At 43.1% G+C, this 20,572-nt stretch overlaps 1 protein-coding gene across 3 annotated transcripts; it reads left to right on the top strand.

The window, feature by feature from the left end:
- The first annotated feature begins 397 nt into the window (after positions 1 to 397).
- foxo3a (forkhead box O3A) lies at positions 398 to 19,307 on the top strand. Of its 3 annotated transcripts, none has more exons than XR_006841050.1 (3): positions 398 to 1,859; positions 17,020 to 18,607; positions 18,701 to 19,307. XR_006841050.1 is itself a non-coding variant. In XM_046367399.1 (3 exons), exons 2-3 carry the CDS (start codon positions 1,317 to 1,319, stop codon positions 18,448 to 18,450), a joined length of 1,974 nt encoding a protein of 657 aa, XP_046223355.1. In that variant the 5' UTR covers positions 398 to 1,151; positions 1,279 to 1,316; the 3' UTR covers positions 18,451 to 19,307. The 3 variants fall into 3 exon arrangements, 2 of the variants coding, with proteins under 2 accessions (XP_046223355.1, XP_046223353.1); XM_046367399.1 differs by having other exon boundaries at positions 398 to 1,151; positions 1,279 to 1,859; positions 17,020 to 19,307; XM_046367397.1 differs by having other exon boundaries at positions 398 to 1,160; positions 1,279 to 1,859; positions 17,020 to 19,307.
- Positions 19,308 to 20,572: the final 1,265 nt, after the last annotated feature.

Here is a 20,572-nt window from a genome sequence, read left to right as displayed (position 1 = left end):
TTACATTTCGTTTTTGGTTTTTGTACTTAAAGTTTTGTACACTAGCTTCCACCTGCTGAAAATACAACATTTTTGGTTTTTAAAAATATATTTCACAGCGGTTTAGATGGTACAATGATTCTCTACATTCTGAGTGCTTGTTTTGTCACATAAACGGAAATTAGAGTCCTGCATATTGCGCCTTTAAATTATATTATTGTGCTGTATTCACGTGCAAGTCTGAACTAGGAAAGTCGTAAATTTCAAATGAGCTAATTCATTGAACGCAGTACTTGATTAACTCCAACCAGTACCAAGTCGGAAATTGTCGAGTTCCGACTAGCACATGAACGCGGCATTAGTATGTTGCGTTCACTTAACGTCACTTGAAATGTTCCAACCTGTCAATGTGACGTGTTACAGCGTGTCTCTTTAAAAGCCGATTCCTTTAGCGCAGGTCTGTTCTGTCCTCTGGGACTACTAGTTGCTAGGCTAATTGTATTGTACTACAGTGCTAGTAGCAAGTTAGGGATGGCCTTGGAGGTTGAGTGTGTGGTGTGCACGACTTACTCGAGATGAGGAGAGGAAGCACAGAGTCACAGACGGAGCGAATGTTTTATTTATTCGATTTTCGACATGCAACATTTTGTAAGTAGTTTAACTCTACAATTGGACTCGGTGCAAATGCTGAAAATGTATCGATGGTAACCAGTAGCTAGCTCGCTGGAGGCAGGGAAAGAAAGCTCCCGGTGGTGCTCTGCTCCTAGCTAAACGAATAATAAAGGACTTCGAAAGGAAATGGTCAAGATGGCAGCTGCATTCGGAATGTGAAGGTGCTAGTTTTACATTTTGATGTAACCCGCATTTTGGAAATGGTAAAGAAACACGGGCAAACGGAACGCTGTTGATTGAGTAGCTAACGTTATCTATTCATTGAGGACGCTCTACACGCCATTCCCAAGATAAGGGATTCAATATAATTCCACCACCTAACGTATGTATTAACACATTTTATAGATTTTATTTTTATTTTTACAAAGTACAAACAGACGCTGCAGTACTAGCTCAATGCCCATTAAAAAAAGGGGCTTTTAAGTCGCGCCATCAATTTTGCTGCGATCAGCAGAGAGAAGACAGTCGACTGGACGCACGTGGGGTTCTATCAGCTGGAGGTGTGGAATGTGGGTACTAGTTATTGTACTCATTGTTTTAATATGAGTCTGGTAATGTCATGCTGATATTATGCATGATAACCAAACAAATACTATTTTATTAATGGAATGCAATTTTGTTAATCAGTGTATACCGAATACAAGCGACAAACCAAGGAGAGGAATATGGCTGAAGTACCGCACAATGATATTGACATCGATCCGGACTTCGAGCCCCAGAAACGACCGAGGTCTTGTACCTGGCCTCTGCCTCGACCGGAGTCCAACACAGGGAAGCCCGAATCGAACGATGACATCATCCCGGAGGACGAGGAGGATTATGTCACAGCGCCCAGCATCTCTAGCTCCACTCCTGTCAACAATTTGAATGGTGGCATAACGATACCTCAGAACACAAATAACTTATCTGAACACCAAACCCTCCCCGTCACCACTAAGAAAGAAGTACTAACCCCAACTTCAAAAGAGGAGGCTGGGTCTTCACAGACGCATGCTATCACAGCTCTCAATGGCCTGGCCTCCCAACCTAGGAAGTCCTCAACTCGGAGGAATGCCTGGGGGAACTACTCCTATGCGGACCTCATCACCCAGGCCATAGAGAGCTCCCCGGACCAGAGGCTGACGTTAGCCCAGATCTATGATTGGATGGTGAGATCTGTCACTTACTTCAAGGACAAAGGGGACAGCAACAGCTCTGCAGGCTGGAAGGTAAGCGGTGGTAGTGGGGTGACATCACTGATATGGGAATTATGTGTTCAGTCAGAACACTAACAGAGCGCTGTGACTGAGCCCATGTGTTTTTAAGGTACACTGTCATCTGAAGGTGGTGTCTGAATTTATAAAGAAATACATTGCTTTCACTTGGACTAAATCCACCTTTTCGGTACATAATGTACATATTGTAGTGGACAGGTACACACACACACACACAACCACGTTAAATACTTTATTTGAATCATATTACATCAAGAAGTATTCCAACATTTTAAAGGTGCATTCGAACAGACACTCGGACGCATTCAATCACATGCAGACCACAGTATGGTATGTTAGACCATGTCTCTCAGCGTGTATTAGATGAGATGGTTAGGCCCTAAATGGCATGAGGTGATGCTGTTCTTTTAATGATAACCAACTAATTTAATTTTTTAAAATTTTATTTCACCTTTATTTAACCAGGTAGGCTAGTTGAGAACAGGTTCTCATTTGCAACTGCGACCTAGCCAAGATAAAGCATAGCAGTGTGAACAGACAACACAGAGTTACACATGGAGTAAACAATTAACTAGTCAATAACACAGAGAAAAAAGGGGGGTCTATATACAATGTGTGCAAAAGGCATGAGGAGGTAGGCGAATAATTACAATATTGCAGATTAACACTGGAGTGATAAATGATCATGTACAGGTAGAGATATTGGTGTGCAAAAGAGCAGAAAAGTAAATAAATAAAAACTGTGGGGATGAGGTAGGTGAAAATGGGTGTGCTATTTACCAATAGATTATGTACAGCTGCAGCGATCGGTTAGCTGCTCAGCTAGCCGATGTTTGAAGTTGGTGAGGGAGATAAGTCTCCAACTTCAGCGATTTTTGCAATTCGTTCCAGTCACAGGCAGCAGAGTACTGGAATGAAAGGGTGGCGAATGAGGTGTTGGCTTTAGGAATGATCAATGAGATACACCTGCTGGAGCGCGTGCTACGGATGGGTGTTGCCATCGTGACCAGTGAGCTGAGATAAGGCGGAGCTTTGCCTAGCATGGCCTTGTAGATGACCTGAAGCCAGTGGGTCTGGCGACGAATATGTAGCGAGGGCCAGCCGACTAGAGCATAAAAGTCGCAGTGGTGGGTAGTATAAGGTGCTTTAGTGACAAAACGGATGGCACTGTGATAAACTGCATCCAGTTTGCTGAGTAGAGTGTTGGAAGCAATTTTGTAGATGACGTCGCCGAAGTCGAGGATCGGTAGGATAATCAGTTTTACTAGGGTAAGCTTGGCAGCGTGAGTGAAGGAGGCTTTGTTGCGGAATAGAAAGCCGATTCTTGATTTGATTTTCGATTGGAGATGTTTGATATGGGTCTGGAAGGAGAGTTTGCAGTCTAGCCAGACACCTAGGTACTTATAGGTGTCCACATATTCAAGGTCGGAGCCATCCAGTGTGGTGATGCTAGTCGGGCATGCGGGTGCAGGCAGCGATCGGTTGAAAAGCATGCATTTGGTTTTACTAGCGTTTAAGATTGAACAGTGTATGGCTGCCTGATTAAGAACGGGGTGATCCCAGAATGTACCCAATGATGAAGCACTGCCCAGGGACTGCCCGGTCCCCCCACAGAAAGATGCACCAATTGTCATTCAGCCCTCTTGATGAAGCCCATTTGGAGAAATTGAGGACAATCCGGTGTTGTCTCACATTCAGGACAGAGACATATACAGTGCATTGGGAAAGTTTTCAGACCCCTTGACTTTGTCCATGTTTTGTGACATTACAGCCTTATTCTAAAATGTATTTAAAAACAAATTCCTCATCAATCTGCACAATACCCCATAATAACAAAGCAAAAACAGTTTTTGATTTATTAAGTAGAAAATAGAATATTTTTAATTTTTATTTTATTTCACCTTCTATTTAACCAGGTAGGCTTTAAGTACCTAGGTGTCTGGGGTGGCTCGACTGCAAACTCCTTCCAGACTCATATCAAACATCTCCAATCGAAAATCAATTCAAGAGTCGGCTTTCTATTCCGCAACAAAGCCTCCTTCACTCACGCCGCCAAGCTTACCCTAGTAAAACTGAATATCCTACCGATCCTCGACTTCGGCAATGTCATCTACAAAATGGCTTCCAACACTACTCAGCAAACTGCATCCAGTTTATCACAGTGCCATCCGTTTTGTCACTAAAGCACCTTATACCACCCACCACTGCGACTTGTATGCTCTAGTCGGCTGGCCCTCGCTACATATTCGTCGCCAGACCCACTGGCTCCAGGTCATCTACAAGTCCATGCTAGGTAAAGCTCCGCCTTATCTCAGTTCACTGGTCATGATGGCAACACCCATCCGTAGCACGCGCTCCAGCAGGTGTATCTCACTGATCATCCCTAAAGCCAACACCTCATTTGGCCGCCTTTCTTTCCAGTACTCTGCTGCCTGTGACTGGAACGAATTGCAAAAGTCGCTGAAGTTGGAGACTTATCTCCCTCACCAACTTCAAACATCAGCTATCTGAGCAGCTAACCGATCGCTGCTGCTGTACATAGTCTATTGGTAAATAGCCCACCCATTTTCACCTACCTCATTCCCATACTGTTTTTATACTGTTTTTATTTATTTACTTTTCTGCTCTTTTGCACACCAATATCTCTACCTGTACATGACCATCTGATCATTTATCACTCCAGTGCTAATCTGCAAAATTGTAATTATTCGCCTACCTCATGCCTTTTGCACACATTGTATATAGACCCCCCTTTTTCTACTGTGTTATTGACTTGTTAATTGTTTACTCCATGTGTAACTCTGTGTTGTCTGTTCACACTGCTATGCTTTATCTTGGCCAGGTCGCAGTTGCAAATGAGAACTTGTTCTCAACTAGCCTACCTGGTTAAATAAAGGTGTTCTCAACTAGCCTACCTGGTTAAATAAAGGTGTTCTCAACTAGCCTACCTGGTTAAATAAAGGTGTTCTCAACTAGCCTACCTGGTTAAATAAAGGTGTTCTCAACTAGCCTACCTGGTTAAATAAAGGTGTTCTCAACTAGCCTACCTGGTTAAATAAAGGTGTTCTCAACTAGCCTACCTGGTTAAATAAAGGTGTTCTCAACTAGCCTACCTGGTTAAATAAAGGTGTTCTCAACTAGCCTACCTGGTTAAATAAAGGTGTTCTCAACTAGCCTACCTGGTTAAATAAAGGTGATCTCAACTAGCCTACCTGGTTAAATAAAGGTGATCTCAACTAGCCTACCTGGTTAAATAAAGGTGAAATAAAAAAAATAGGCCAGTTGAGAACAAGTTCTCATTTACAACTGCGACCTGGACAAGATAAAGAAAAGTAGTGTGACACAGAGTGACACATGGGATAAACAAACGTACAGTCAATAACACTAGAAAAATCTATATACAGTGTGTGAAAATTAAGTACGTTTAGGGAGGGAAGGCAATAAATAGGCCATAGTGGCAAAATGACAATTTAGCAATTAGCAACACTGGAGTGATAGATGTAGAGATACTGGGGTGCAAATAAATATGGGGATGAGGTAGAGTGTGTTATTTACAGATGGGCTGTGTACATGTGTAATGAACGGTAAGCTGCTCTGACAGCTAATGCTTAAAGTTAGTGAGGGAGATATGTCTCCAACTTCAGTGATTTTTGCAATTCATTCTAGTCATTGGCACCAGAGAACTGGAAGGAAAGCTGGCCAAAGGAGGTGTTGGCTTTGGAGATAACCAGTGAAATATACCTGCTGGAGCGCGTGCTACGGGTGGGTGCTGCAATGGTGACCGGTGAGCTGAGACAAGGTGGGGCTTTACCTTTGCCAGTGGGTTTGGCTGGCCCTCACTACATATTCGTTGCCAACGAGAGCATACAAGTCGCAGTAGTATATGGGGCTTTTACGCTCTGTCGGGTTTGATGGGGAGATATTTTCAGGTCTCCAGAGATGTTTGACCGGGTTCAAGTACGGGCTCTGACTGTGCCACTCAAGGACATCAAGACTTGCACCAGAAGCCTCTTCTGCCTCCCCCCAGCTTTTATTTCTTTCATCACATTCCCAGTGGGTCAGAAGTTTACATGCACTCAATTAGTATTTGGTAGCATTGCCTTTAAATTGTTTAACTTGGGTCAAACATTTCGGGTAGCCTTCCACATGCTTCCCATAGTAAGTTAGGTGAATTTTGGCCCATTCCTCCTGACAGAGCTGAAGTAACTGAGTCAGGTTTGTAGGCCTCCTTGCTCGCACACACCTTTTCATTTATGCCTACAAGCTTTCTATAGACTTGAGGTCAGGGCTTTGTGATGGCAACTCCAATACCTTGACTTTGTTGTCCTTAAGCCATTTTGCCACAACTTTGGAAGTATCGTTGGGGTCATTGTCCATTTGGAAAACCCATTTGTGACCAGGCTTTAACTTCCTGACTGATGCCTTGAGATGTTGCTTCAATATATCCACACAACAACCCCATAACATGATGCTGCCACCCCTGTGCTTCACGGTTGGGATGGTGTTCTTCGGCTTGCAAGCCTTCCCCTTTTTCCTCCAAACATAACGATGGTCATTATGGCCAAACAGTTCTGTTTTTGTTTCATCAGACCAGACCATTTATCTAAGAAGTGTGATCGTTGTCTCCATGTGCAGTTGTGAACCGTAGTCTGGCTTTTTTATGGCGGTTTTGGAGCAGTGGCTTCTTCCTTGCTGATCGGTCTTTCAGGCTGTCAATATAGGATTCGTTTTACTGTGCATATTTATACTTTTGTACCTGTTTTGTCCAGCATCTTCACAAGGTCCTTTGCTGTTCTGGGATTGATTTGCACTTTTCGCACCAAAGTACGTTCATCTCTAGAAGACCGAACGAGTCTCCTTCCTGAGCGGTAATGACTGCTGCATGGTCCCATATTGTTTATACTTGCTTACTATTGTTCGTACAGATGAACGTGGTACCTTCAGGCATTTTGAAATTGCTCCCAAGGATGAACCAGACTTCTGGAGGTCTACAATTTATTTTCTGAGGTCTTGGCTAATTTCTTTTGATTTTTCCCTTGATGTCAAGCAAAGAGGCATTGAGTTTGAAAGTAGACCTTGAAATATATCCACAGCTACACCTCCAATTGACTCAGGCTAATTGACATAATTTATCAGAAGTTTCTATAGCCATGGAATTTTCTGGAATTTTCCAAGCTGTTTAAAGGCACAGTCACCTTAGTGTATGTAAACGTCTGACCCACTGGAATTGTGGTACAGTGAATTACAAGCGAAATCATCCGTCTGTCAACAATTGTGGGAAATACTTGTCTTGCACAAAGTAGATGTCTGAACCGACTTGCCAAATCTATAGTTTGTTAACAAGACATTTGTGGAGGGTTGAAGGTTGAAACAATTAGGTTGGAATCATTAATACTAGTTTATGTAAACTTCTGACCTCAACTGTGTATCTTGGTTTCATCAGACCAGAGAAAATAGTTTCTCATGGTCTGAGAGTCTTTAGGTGCCTTTTGACAAACGCCAAATGGGCTGCAAGTGCTGTGGAGATGGTTGTCCTTCTGGAAGGTTCTCCCATCTCCACAGAGGACCTCTGGAGTTCTGTCAGAGTGACCATCGGGTTCTTGATCCCTGACCAAGGCCCTTCTCCCCCGATTGGCCGGCAGCCAGCTCTAGGAACAGTCTTGATGGTTCCAAACTGCCATTTAAAAATGATTCAGGCCACTGTGTGCTTGGGGGAAACTTCAATGCTGCTGAATTGTTTTGCTACCCTTCCCCAGATCTTTGCCTTGCCACAATCCTGTCTCGGAGCTCTATGGACAATTCCTTTTCCTTGTTTTGGTTTTTGCTCTGACATGCACTGTCAACTGTGGGACCTTATATAGACAGGTGTGTGCCTTTCCAAATCATGTCCAATCAATTGAATTTACCACAGGCGGACTCCAATCAAGTTGTAGAAACATCTCAAGGATGATCAATGGGAACAGAATGCACCTGAGCTCAATTTCGAGTCTCATATTAAAGGGTCTGAATTCTAATGTAAATAAGGTAATTGTTTTTTCTTAATAGATTTGTAGAAATGTTTAAACCTGTTTTTGTGTTTTCATTATGAGGTATTGTGTGTAGATTGAGGAAAACATTTTTTTTAATCAGTTTTAGATTAAGGCTGTAATAAAAATTATTTCTCTGGTTTGGTTGAGTTTGGCTATAGGTTAATTGTTCAGTTTTACTTAATTTTAGATCCAGGCTAGGCTACTAGGATTCTAGAGTTCCTCTGACAGTCATATCAGGAGTCGTTCCCTCAACCAAAACTTAATAAACCGTGGCAATCTTTTAATTAGATTTTTAACCTTCACCCGAACCACACTGCTAACCTTATGTCTAACCCTAGCTCTTAAACTCTAGGTGACATTCTGCCTTCTAACAGTTTTCAGCCATTAGCTTCGCCCACGACTGGCTTGTGAACTACAATCCCGATGCTGTGTGTTGAACGTTTAGAAACATTGATAATCTGTATATAAGGTCTGTAAAATGGAGATTTGGCCATGTGGGAACGCTAACCCTATAAAGGGTTGTGTAGTAATTGAACCTCTTTGTTTTTAAACTCATTTCCTGCTGATATCCCAAATATGTTCTTTATTTCCAAAACAGTACCGCAAGTGACGTGTGTTAATGTTTACATCAAGCATCGGGGTGCTTAACAAAACTCTCCCAGTCAGAAGATACTATTGTCAATAGGCACTAAAACAGTTTGCGTCTATGAATAGGGTAGCCTAACCTTAAATTCATAACATTGTAAAAATGAACTGAAAACAATCTAGCCGTTGTGGCTGTGGTAACTAGTGGAAACCTGAGACTAAGGGTATTTACATGCAGTAGAGCAGTGTTGAGCGAGGGGGAAAAAAACAACTCTGTCCTCAGGACCCCAAGGGGTACACGTTTTTGGCCATAGTACTACACGGCTGGTTCAAATTACCAAAGCTTGTTGATTATTTTGAATCCACTGTGTAGTGCTAGGGCAAAAACCCAAACTTGCTCCTCTTTGGGGTGCCGAGGACTGAGTTTGGGGAAACCATGTAGTAAAGGACTTCTGGCCTGCAGGCCTCCATGCAAATCTCTAATCACAACAAACTCTTCTTGTAATGGAATCTTTGTCATTAGTTGCAACTTTTAAAACACTTTAGGCTAACCAATTGTTTTGGGCTCCCAAGAAGAGAAGCGGTCTAAGGCACTGCATTACAGCGCTAGAGGTGTCATTACAGACCCTGGTTCAATTTCAGGCTGTATCACAACCGGCCATATTTGGTAGTCCCATAGGGCGGAGTACAATTGGCCCAGCGTCGTCCAGGTTAGGGTTTGGTCGGGGTAGAACATCATTGTAAATAAGAATTTGTCCTTAACTGACTTATTTTTTAATTTTTTAAATAAATACAAAACTGCTATTGATTTAAGTGGATTTATTAGAACAGTTGACAGTTACAAGATCATATCCAAGGGGCAGTTAAACACAAGTGTGTTCCAAATGAGTCCCTTTTATAGCGATCTACGTATGATGAGGCTGACTCCCTTCCCAGGTATGATTAGGCTGCTGAGGACTAGTGGGACTCCCTTCCCAGGTATGATTAGGCTGCTGAGGACTAGTGGGACTCCCTTCCCAGGTATGATTAGGCTGCTGAGGACTAGTGGGACTCCCTTCCCAGGTATGATTAGGCTGCTGAGGACTAGTGGGACTCCCTTCCCAGGTATGATTAGGCTGCTGAGGAGTAGTGGGACTCCCTTCCAATAAATGCTTATTTTTTCCCCAGTTCAGGTAGTAGGTCTCTGTTTTGGCCCGTTTGCTTCCGCTTGGTTCAAAGTGAGTACACCCCAGGCCTCTGAGTGCCCTTATGTGGTTAAACGCAGTCTAGTCTATGTTGGTCTGCAAGGCTCTGCTCTCTCTCGTCTCCTGCCTCGGTTTCATTCCAGGGATTAGTTTGGCCTGGAAAACCAATCCATCCGTCATGGAATCAAGTCTAATGAAAGCTTCAGCTTTGCTGGATTGCAATGGGGGGGGTCTGGAAATAGAAATAACCTAGGTTTGTAATCCGTTACAACTGTTGGATGCGGAATAGAGGTTGGTCTCCATTTAAATCACATTTTATTGGTTACATACACATATTTAGCAGATGTTATTGCGGGTGTAGTGAAACGCTTGTTTTCCAGAAGACCATGGAAAGGAATAATGATCATAGTAATAACATAGGGCTGGGTCACATATCAAACTCATTAAATTAATTCGTATTTGTTTTGCACGATATTCCTAATGCGTTTATTTTTTTTATTATTTGTATTTTTAATGAGCATTTGTCTGCTGGTTCGTTCATGTTGTCTTTTTGGTCTCATCTATTTAATTCCTGTGCTGTGTGCACCTTCCCATTTACACCAGAGATCTGGATATAATGAGGAGATGCTCATGTCTCTGTCCTAACAATAGGAGTTGTGCTGAAGGCAGGTGACAATTTAGGTCCAAAATAAGCCCATAGAAACACATTGGGCTTATTTTGGTGAGAGTGAAACTTCTCGCTTCACCTCTTCCTGTTTACACACACCAATCCTCTCCCCCTTCCACACACTACAACAAAGATGAGAGATCACTTCTTCCTCTTTGACGAGCGGTTTGAACTCGCCATTTGATATTTGGTCCGACCAGATCGGTCATTTGGGCTTAACCACACAAAGACATGATTTGACTGTAATAGAAAAGATGACTTTTTAATGACACCCATATGTCTCAAATTACATGCGGAGCAGACACTACTCAAATAGGAGTATCTATGAACCTTTATTCATTCTAGAAAACGTTTGCTCAGTGTGTCGTGTTTATTGCGGTACCACACACCACTAACAGCATTTTAGCCGAAGACTGTTATACTAGCAGTCTAGTCTGTGCAATAAGCATAAACACAATTTATATAAGGAATTGGCAACTCGTTCTCAATCTGAGAAATAAGGTAGGCCACTTGATTTCAACCTCTGAACAAGGTGGACAGGTTAGCATGCTGTTCAATAAGTTGAGATGGACAGAACAATGTGTTCGTAACCCTGTTAGATAGCAAATGGATCCAATTTGGCTCAACTTTAAATATGAAGATTAGCTGGCTCCTCACTAGCATGTGTGCTTGAGTGATTGTTTACGAGACCTTTGTTAATTTTCTGTAATGCCCTGCTACATGTTAGTAAAAATCAAATTTACAATCAAATTGTATTTGTCACATGGCGCCGAATACAATTGATGTAGCCTTTAATAATAATATAATAATATATGCCATTTAGCAGACGCTTTTATCCAAAGCGACTTACAGTCATGTGTGCATACATTCTACGTATGGGTGGTCCCGGGGATCGAACCCACTACCCTGACGTTACAAGCTCCATGCTCTACCAACTGAGCTAAATGCATGCTTACGAGCCATTCCCAACGATGCAGTTTAAAATAAAACAATCTTACAAGAGGAATGAAGTGGCTTTGAAGTCTTAAGAAATGCCCTATCTGTAATTATTGCAAAAAAGGTTCAACTGTTTGGCTGAAATTATCATTGTGGAAGGTTTATTTTTAGCCCAGGTATAAGCCCTGAATTAGTTTATTGCTGACTGTGTGAAACGGTGGATTTGACCTTTAAACTTTTTTTTTTTATTGTACAACAAAGCTTATTTGGGGAACATTTTAACAAGGTCCATGTCTGCACCCATGTGGAAATCAAATTAGCATAATACAAAAATCACCATTAAAAATCAATCACTTTAAGCAAGAGATCTGGGTTTTTTTATTGGTTGTGCCCCAATCCACCACATCTGCCTATATAACACTTCCACATCTGCGTTGAAATGTGACCGAGCTAGAGCGGTGTTTGTCAGACCATGAGACGTCCCGAAACGGGTCTTCTCACGATCGTCTGAACAGCTTGGGTGACACAATAATATAACTCCTCTTTTGTAAAGGTGAGACTCTCACCAACACATACATGGTGGTTATACACAGGCTTCACAACATCTGTCTTAAGGTCCCCCGGTACCGTTTGGTTAATGAAGGTATTCAGACCCCTTCACTTTTTCCACATTTTGTCACGTTACAGACTTTTTGAAATATGTATTAAATTGTTGTTTTTTTCCTCATCAATCTACACACCCCATAATGACAAATGTATTTGTTTTTATATACATTTGCAAAAATATCACATTTACACAAGTATTCAGACCCTTCCCTCAATAAAAACCCATTCCTAAAGAGGTTTTCAAAGACCTTGTTTCAGAATCATGGAATCTGGGAAATTTCTCCCATTCTTCTGTAGTTCCCCTCTTTCTGTCAGGTTGGATGGGGAGCATCACTGCACAGCTATTTTCAGGTCTCTCCAGAGATGTTCGACCGGGTTCAAGTCCGGGCTCTGGCTGTACCACTCAAGGACATTTAGCCACTCCTGTGTTGTCTTGGCTGTGTGCTTAGGGTCATAGTCCTGTTGGAAGGTGAATCTTCACCCCAGTCTGATGTCCTGAGTGCCCTGGAGCAGGTTTTCATCAAGGATCTCTCTACTTTGCTCCGTTCATTTTTCCCTCGATCCTGGCTGGTCTCCCTGCCGCTGAAAAACTTCCCCACAGCATGATGCTGTCACCATGCTTCACCATAGGGATGGTATTGGCTAAGTGCTGCCTGGTTTCCTCCAGACGTGACACATGGCATTCAGGCCAAAGTGTTCAATCTTAGTTTCACCAGACCAGAGACTTGTTAGTCATGGTCTGGGTGCCTTTTGGCAAACTCCAAGGAGGCTGTCAGGTGGAGCCTGTCCACTACTGTGAAGGCCTGATTGGTGGAGTGCTGCAGAGATGGGAGAACCTTCCAGAAGGACAACCATCTCCACAAAGGAACTCTGGAGCGCTGTCAGTGACCATCACATTCTTGGGCACCTCCCTGACCAAGGCCCTTCCCAGTTGCTCAGTTTGGACGGGCGGCCTGCTCTAGCAAGAGTCTTGGTGGTTACAAACTTCTTCATTTAAGACTCAACTGTGGGACCTTTATCATCCTTAATAGACAGGTGTGTGTGTGTGTGTGCCCTTCCAAACCATGTCCAATCAATTGAATTTACCACAGGTGGACTCAAATCATGTTGTAGGAACATATCAAGGATGATAAATGGAAACAGGAAGCATCTGAGCTATATTTCAAAATTCATAGCAAAGGTTCTGAATACTTATGTAAAGGTATTTCTGTTTTTATTTTTGAATACATTTGCAAAAAATGCTAACCTATTCACTTTGTTATTATGAGATTGTGTTTGAGAAAAAAAAATGTAAATCAATTTTAGATAAAGGCTGTAACATAACAATGTTGAAAGTGAAGGGGGATGAATATTTTCCGGATGCTGTATATGGAGACTTGGTAACAAATAAGGGGTAAAACCTTGAATGTAGTTTTTATTTAACCTTTCAGCCAACCCAACTCGTTCAACGTGTAACTAACCTTATTTTTGGAGTATTGATTCTATGCATTGTGAGGCTTGCTAGATGGATCACCAACCCCTTTGCTGTAGCTATTGTAGGCATCTGTACCATTGTACTGGGCTCGTCCAAAAATGAACAACTTTACCCTCCATGTAGAAAGTATAAACTGCTATTAGGGTAACTGTCTACTTAAGACAGTTATGCATTTTTGTTTTTGTTCACCTTATTGTCTGTAATTGTTGGTATTCTATTCCGCAACAAAGCCTCCTTCACTCACGCCGCCAAGCTTACCCTCGTAAAACTGACTGTCCTACCGATCCTCGATTTCGGCGACGTCATCTACAAAATGGCTTCCAATACTCAGCAAACTGCATCCAGTTTATCACAGTGCCATCTGTTTTGTCACTAAAGCACCTTATACCACCCACCACTGCGACTTGTATGCTCTAGTCGGCTGGCCCTCGCTACATATTCGTCGCCAGACCCACTGGCTCCAGGTCATCTACAAGTCCATGCTAGGTAAAGCTCCGCCTTATCTCAGTTCACTGGTCATGATGGCAACACCCATCCGTAGCACGCGCTCCAGCAGGTGTATCTCACTGATCATCCCTAAAGCCAACACCTCATTTGGCCGCCTTTCGTTCCAGTTCTCTGCTGCCTGTGACTGGAACGAATTGTAAAAATCACTGAAGTTGGAGACTTATCTCCCTCACCAACTTCAAACATCAGCTATCTGAGCAGCTAACCGATCGCTGCAGCTGTACATAGTCTATTGGTAATTAGCCCACCCATTTTCACCTACCTCATCCCCATACTGTTTTTATTTATTTACTTTTCTGCTCTTTTGCACACCAATATCTCTACCTGTACATGACCATCTGATCATTTATCACTCCAGAGCTAATCTGCAAAATTGTAATTATTCGCCTACCTCCTCATGCCTTTTGCACACATTGTATATAGACTCCCCCTTTTTTCTACTGTGTTATTGGCTTGTTAATTGTTTACTCCATGTGTAACTCTGTGTTGTCTGTTCACACTGCTATGCTTTCTTGGCCAGGTCGCAGTTGCAAATGAGAACTTGTTCTCAACTAGCCTACCTGGTTAAATAAAGGTGAAATACATTTTTTTAAACTTACACGATAATACAATAATTGTGCCAGCCCTAGCTAATTGTGCCAGCCCTAGCTAATTGTGCCATCCCTAATGCTCTGATGCAGTGTTATGGGCCTACCTACTACGATTAGCTTTAAATCAATGGAAGGCTTGCCATTGGCAGTTGTGCTCCATACCTCCTTTTTTTCATTGGCTGGTGGCCTGAGAACAATCAGCTGACTGGAAATTGTTGGTCAGCAGTGAGAGATGGCAGGAGAGCCTGAGAGAAGTGTGTGTGTGTGTGGGGGGGTGTAGTAGAGGGTGACAGATATGTGGGATGGAGGAAGAGTGAGAAATGGAGGGTTTGTGTGTGAGGGAGAGGCTCTGTCTGTTCACAAGGCTTTGCTTAAAGGCTGCTACGGGCTGCTGTGCGCTGACAGGGTGGGGGAAGGGAGCACTAACTACACTGGGTGCTTTTGGCACAGTCTTTCTACAGGAAGCACGTACAGTATAGAGATCACATTTTAGATGTCATATCTTTTCACTCTGCAATTCCATCAGGATCCATAGGATCTTGCTTGATTTGATGTTGATAGATTTTCCACAACTGGAAGAGGGTTGTTTACCATGTGTTTGTTTAATATCACATCAGTGACGACAACAGAATGAATTACAAGGTATTCAGTTCACAGGCCTCGTGGTAGTGTTGCACACGTTGACTGACATGGGGATGGACTTTTTTTTATTTTATATAGATGTGGCCACACTGGCCAGCCAGCTAGCCTACTGGTGTGACAGGTTTGAGGAGAAAGCCAACATTCGTACCCCTGTTTCTTTCTTCACACGGAGGAGCACTTGGGAGAGAAATGCGAAGTCTGCACGCTGCACAATACTTTTTGAGGAGGTTTTCATATAAATGGGCTGGGGCTTGTCGCTGCCTGGGGGTTGTGGGAAACATTATTCCTACTCTTCCATAGCGGGCTTGAGTTCCAACTACATAGCTTGGCAACAAAGCCATTCATTTAACTGAATAGTCAACGTGAAGTTCCAAGATCTTGGAAAAGCCTAGAATGTGGGAGTGGAAAGGGGCTTAGGCTTTTGATTGTCGGCCACAAATAATGACCTTTCTTTTGACGTCAGTCCCAGCTGAGCTAAAACAACAACAAAACACACCTAGAGGCGTTTGTTGTGATGCCTTTAAAAAGAAATTATACAATCAAATGACTTGGCCTACAAGGAAAAGTTCTGGATTGGACTACATGGGTCCTCAAGAATGAGCCTTTTGTAGTTTGATTGTATTTTCCTTAATGTATAATCGAAATGATGTAACAAAGAATACATTTTGGATCTTAATGAGGTAGGTTTGTGTTACCCTGATCCGCTAACCTTAGTCGTGACCACCTTGCCAGGCTAGTCCATAAAAGAAAGACCGGCTGAGTTAAGGAGAAGAGAAGCATGTTTAACTCCTTACTGACTGGGTGATGAGAAGGTTCACGGGTAATTAATTGGCTTGGAGTAAGCGAGGGCTTTGCTAAAAGTTTGATTTCACAAGACCAACCCATTGACCCAAAGTAAAATCTAGACCGGCTTGGTCAGGCCCAATGACACAGTACATTGTGGACAGGCTTGGTCAGGCCCAATGACACAGTACATTGTGGACAGGCTTGGTCAGGCCCAATGACACAGTACATTGTGGACAGGCTTGGTCAGGCCCAATGACACAGTACATTGTGGACAGGCTTGGTCAGGCCCAATGACACAGTACATCGTGGACAGACTTGGTCAGTCATATCTCTCACATCACAGAACATCCCAGCTTTGTAGACTATTGTGTGATTCTAGCGGAATGCTTACGTAGGCTATTATGCAACAACAAAAATTAAACCTAAAACCATATGGGACATATCTCATTTGAATACCACCAATCAAGCTGTCAGCTAATGCTAGGCTAAATGGGAGACTAGAACCACTCCCATCCATACATCTCATTAGCCCAGCCCTGAGGCCCGGTACTGCGCTGGTTCCTCTGCTCTACGGCAGCACTCTTAGTGTAGCCTGAATACAGACTTTCATTTAAACTACATGGTTGAGAATATCTCCAGGGAACTCCATTAGACCTTTTCCAGAAGACAGAAAATAGGTCACAGCTGCAGTAGAATACTGTATCTCCCAGAAGACAAACCCTTTGTGTAACTAACTGCAGTAGAATACTGTATCTCCCAGAAGACAAACTCATTGTGTAACTAACTGCAGTAGAATACTGTATCTCCCAGAAGATATTAGTATATTAGTGTTTCCTCCTTTTTATTTAGCTTTTCTGCTCAGTGCCCAGTTTGTTTGAGTACAGAGGTTGTGGAAAATATCATAAGTCTCCATAGGAATAACAACTTTTTGGAGCAAAGTTACCACTTACCGCCAAGAATCTTTAACATCAAAGATAATTCACAAATTTGCATCAGCAATTAAATCAATACTGCTAAATCCACGTGTATTGGGCTCACTCCATTAAAAAAATGATCACGTTTATAGTGTTGCTCTTAAACCTGTGTAGTAACACTAATTACACAACTGAAGTGACCTAATTGTAACCAACCCTTTCCTCTGTCTCCAGAACTCCATCCGACACAACCTCTCTCTCCACAGTCGTTTCATGCGGGTGCATAATGAAGGAACAGGGAAGAGTTCCTGGTGGATGGTTAACCCAGAGGTTGGGAAAAGTGGCAAAGCTCCACGACGACGGGCCGTATCCATGGACAACGGCAACAAGCTGATCAAAGGTGCTCGAGGCCGAGCCGCGAAGAAGGCATCTCTAGTCCTACAGACCTTCCAAGATGGCAGCTCCGAGAGTTTATCTCTGTCCTCTAGCCTGTCCAAGTGGACAGGAAGTCCCACGTCTCGCAGCAGCGACGAACTGGACACCTGGACAGACTTCAGGTCACGTACCAACTCCAACGCCAGCACGGTCAGTGGCCGCCTCTCCCCTATCCTGGCCAACCCGGAACTGGATGAGGCTCTGGATGACGACTCGATCGCGCCCCTCTACTCCAGTCCCAGCAGATTGTCCCCCTCCACCGCCACCCTCGGTCTGGGCGACATGGCCCTTACTATGAACCTCAACGACGGGCTCCCTGACCACCTGATGGGTGACTTTCTTGACAACATCAGCCTTACGGCGTCCCAGCAGCCCCAGGGGCAGGAAGTGGAGAGCAGAACCAATCAGACGGGGAGCTCAGTGTTTACCTACACGTGTCCAGGAAGCAGCAGTAGTCTGGTCGTCCCGTCCTCCGGCAGCTTCGGCCCTCCCGGCACCATCTTCCTGCTCAGCTCCCCACCCTCAGTGGCCTCCCTACGTCAGTCCCCCATGCAGACCATCCAGGAGAACCACCAAGCTTCCTTCTCCTGCCTGTCCTCTCGTTTCAACAACCACCACACTCTGCAAGACCAAATGAACCTGGAGACCCATGGCAGCCATGTCAGCGACGTCATGCTCACACACTCTGACCCGATGATGTCACAAGCCAGCGCCTCTGTCACTTTGTCCCAGAATTCCCAGCGGAATGCTATGCTTCTCCGCAAGGACCCTATGTCATCATCAATCCGGGACTGTGCTGCAGGTCCAAATTCACAGACTCCCCCAGTGCCCGGTTGGTGGGCTCAGGCTGGCTTGTCAACACCTGCCAATGAAGACTTGTGCTCAAGCAATGAATTGGCCCAGCAGGCCAACCAGATTCTCCAGCACCTCCCATCTCCCAGTAGAAATTATTGTATGCAGCTTGGTGGCTCTGGTACAAACGGCAGATCTGGAAGCCTTTTGCAGTTGAATGCTCAGGACCACTTCCCATCAGACCCTGATCTGGAGGTGTTCAACGGCAGGCTGGACTGTGACATACGTAATGAGCTGATGGACGCTGACTGCCTTGGCTTATGTTTTGACCACTCTCCCCTGCGCTCTGGTACTCCGACCACTAATAACTTAAGTACAGCAGGGGGATTCTCCAGCTCCAAACAAACCTCTTCTTCCCCAAGCTGGGTTCCAAGCTAGCTGAGGTACTGTCCTACCCAGTGCCCGGTTTCAGAACAGTGTCAGGGTTGGGGACAGTTTGAATTTCAGTCAAGGTAATTCAATGGAATTTGTGTACTTGCTGAATTGACATTGAATTGAACCCAACCCTGATCAGTATAGAGAGTGATCATTACAGGTGAGCTTTCTTAACTCATGCATATTGTGCAACTTGATTGTATAGCAGGGCTAAGTGTCAAGTATTCAATGATTTTCTTGTTTTTATTATCAGGCATTACATATCTAGAACTGCAAGTGTCTGGAAGACAAGATGGTGATGAGCTTCTTTGTATCCTTAACCATGTTCCAAAAACAAGGAGGCTTGAGTCTGATTTCAGGGCATGTATTCACAAACCGTCTGCTAGTAGAAGGGATGATTTAGGACCAGGTCCTCACTCTTATTCATAGTGATCTGAAAGGCAAAAACTGATCTTAGATTAGCACTCGTGCTTTGTGAATACAGGCCCTGGACTGTAGAGCTGTGTCTAGTCTGTTGGAAGTTGGGACAGTGACAATTAGTTTTTCTTTTTTTTAAATAAAATAAAACAAACCTTTTTAACACCAGTGTTATCAGTGGGATTTTAGATATGTAAATGTGAAAGACACTGCTTTTAAGTCTCAGGGATTTGTCCTTATGTGGTGGATTGTCAACACTTTTTACCCTGCTTTCCCATGTCATATTTCTTAACCATACATGAACCAACACAATATTTGTCAGTCCAGTGGTTGACTGCCTGTTTACATCTAACAAGCTCCAGCGAATGTGACCTTGTAGATACTCCATTCAGCTTTTTGTGCTTTTACTGCTGTGTTCTCAGCAGAAAAGAGGACAAACTAAACAATTGTTTTTGAAAAGCCTTGCATCAGTGCACAATTCCATACACCTATATAATAATGAGTAATATCAAGTCCAAGGTAATCCACATTGTGTTAATTGTACTGTATGTAACTTGTGTTTTAATTTTCTTCAGTGATTTTAGTATTCAGAAGGATGACAAGTTTCTGCTTGTAAAGGGGGGGGGGACCTGATCCTAGATCAGCACTCCAAATCTGACACTTTTATAACGGTCCATGTAGAATCAGAAGCAATAAACTCTATGTCCTGAATTATTGCCTAAAAAATATGAAGTCAATATTTTGAGTACATTTCTCACATGGAGTAGGATTACGTGAAGTGACGTTAACTAACTTTCATAGCAACACCGAAGGAGGTCTTGGTAATTAATTGTGATGGATTTAAACTCTTAATACAACATCTTTAGAACACAGTGATTGGTTTCGGGATGGTTAACCATTTGACAGGCTGATTTTATGCTGAAACAAGTTGTTTGTATCATTAAAGGGGCAATCTGCAGTTGCTATGTCTGTTTATAGACTTTAAAAAAAATGAATGATGCACAACCCCTTGATTCTTGAACGTAACGAGATGCTTATACCTCAACTGTCGTAACCCATTAAACCCAACATGTAAACGAACACTATATAGCCTCAACATGGTTGAAACTATATCTAGTTTACCAAATCAGCGGCGGGAGGGTCCGCTTTGTTATTGTTCAAACTGCAGATTGTCTCTTTAAAGTCATTAACACTACTTCACGTACTGTCGATCAACACCCACTGCCTACCTGTTCTTATGTACCTCACTGGTCCTCCAAGTGCGTCTACATCTACATTGCTTGTTGTTTGAGTTGTGACATCGGCTGATGTAAAATTAGCTTTATAAATACAATTGATTGATTGACCACAACCATATTTGATTTCGGGTTGGCTTTTCCTCATGTATTTTTCCACTTTGCGTTATGTCTGTCTGAGAAAGGGTGCATGTCAATAAAAGCTTTGAAGCACTATAATTGTCTTAAATGGTGTTATTCTTCTATTGTATTGAATATTTATATCAATCTCAATGTGTATTTAAAAATGTTTACTCTGAAGGGCTCTGTTCTGAAACAAAGGGAAGTCTTTCACTAGATCGTTATTAGATTTCCTATATGTAATTTGTCCTCGGACATCCTGCTATAGGAAATGGTTGCTAGGGAGACATGCTGCTATAAAATGGGGGGGGGGGGGGTTGCATCCAGATTCTGTTAACAGTGCATTTCTATAG

Source organism: Oncorhynchus gorbuscha, linkage group LG10 (assembly GCF_021184085.1).
Source record: "Oncorhynchus gorbuscha isolate QuinsamMale2020 ecotype Even-year linkage group LG10, OgorEven_v1.0, whole genome shotgun sequence".
NCBI lineage: Eukaryota > Metazoa > Chordata > Actinopteri > Salmoniformes > Salmonidae > Oncorhynchus > Oncorhynchus gorbuscha.
Note: the sequence above shows the minus strand (reverse complement) of the source record. Positions and strands in the feature narration are given on the sequence as shown.

Excerpts from the sequence above, each read along its gene's own strand:
- foxo3a (XM_046367399.1), top strand. The coding sequence starts at position 1,317 with ATGGCTGAAGTACCGCACAATGATATTGACATCGATCCGGACTTCGAG. Across the intron at positions 1,860-17,019 it reads ACAGCTCTGCAGGCTGGAAG|AACTCCATCCGACACAACCT; the intron begins GTAAGCGGTGGT and ends CTCTGTCTCCAG.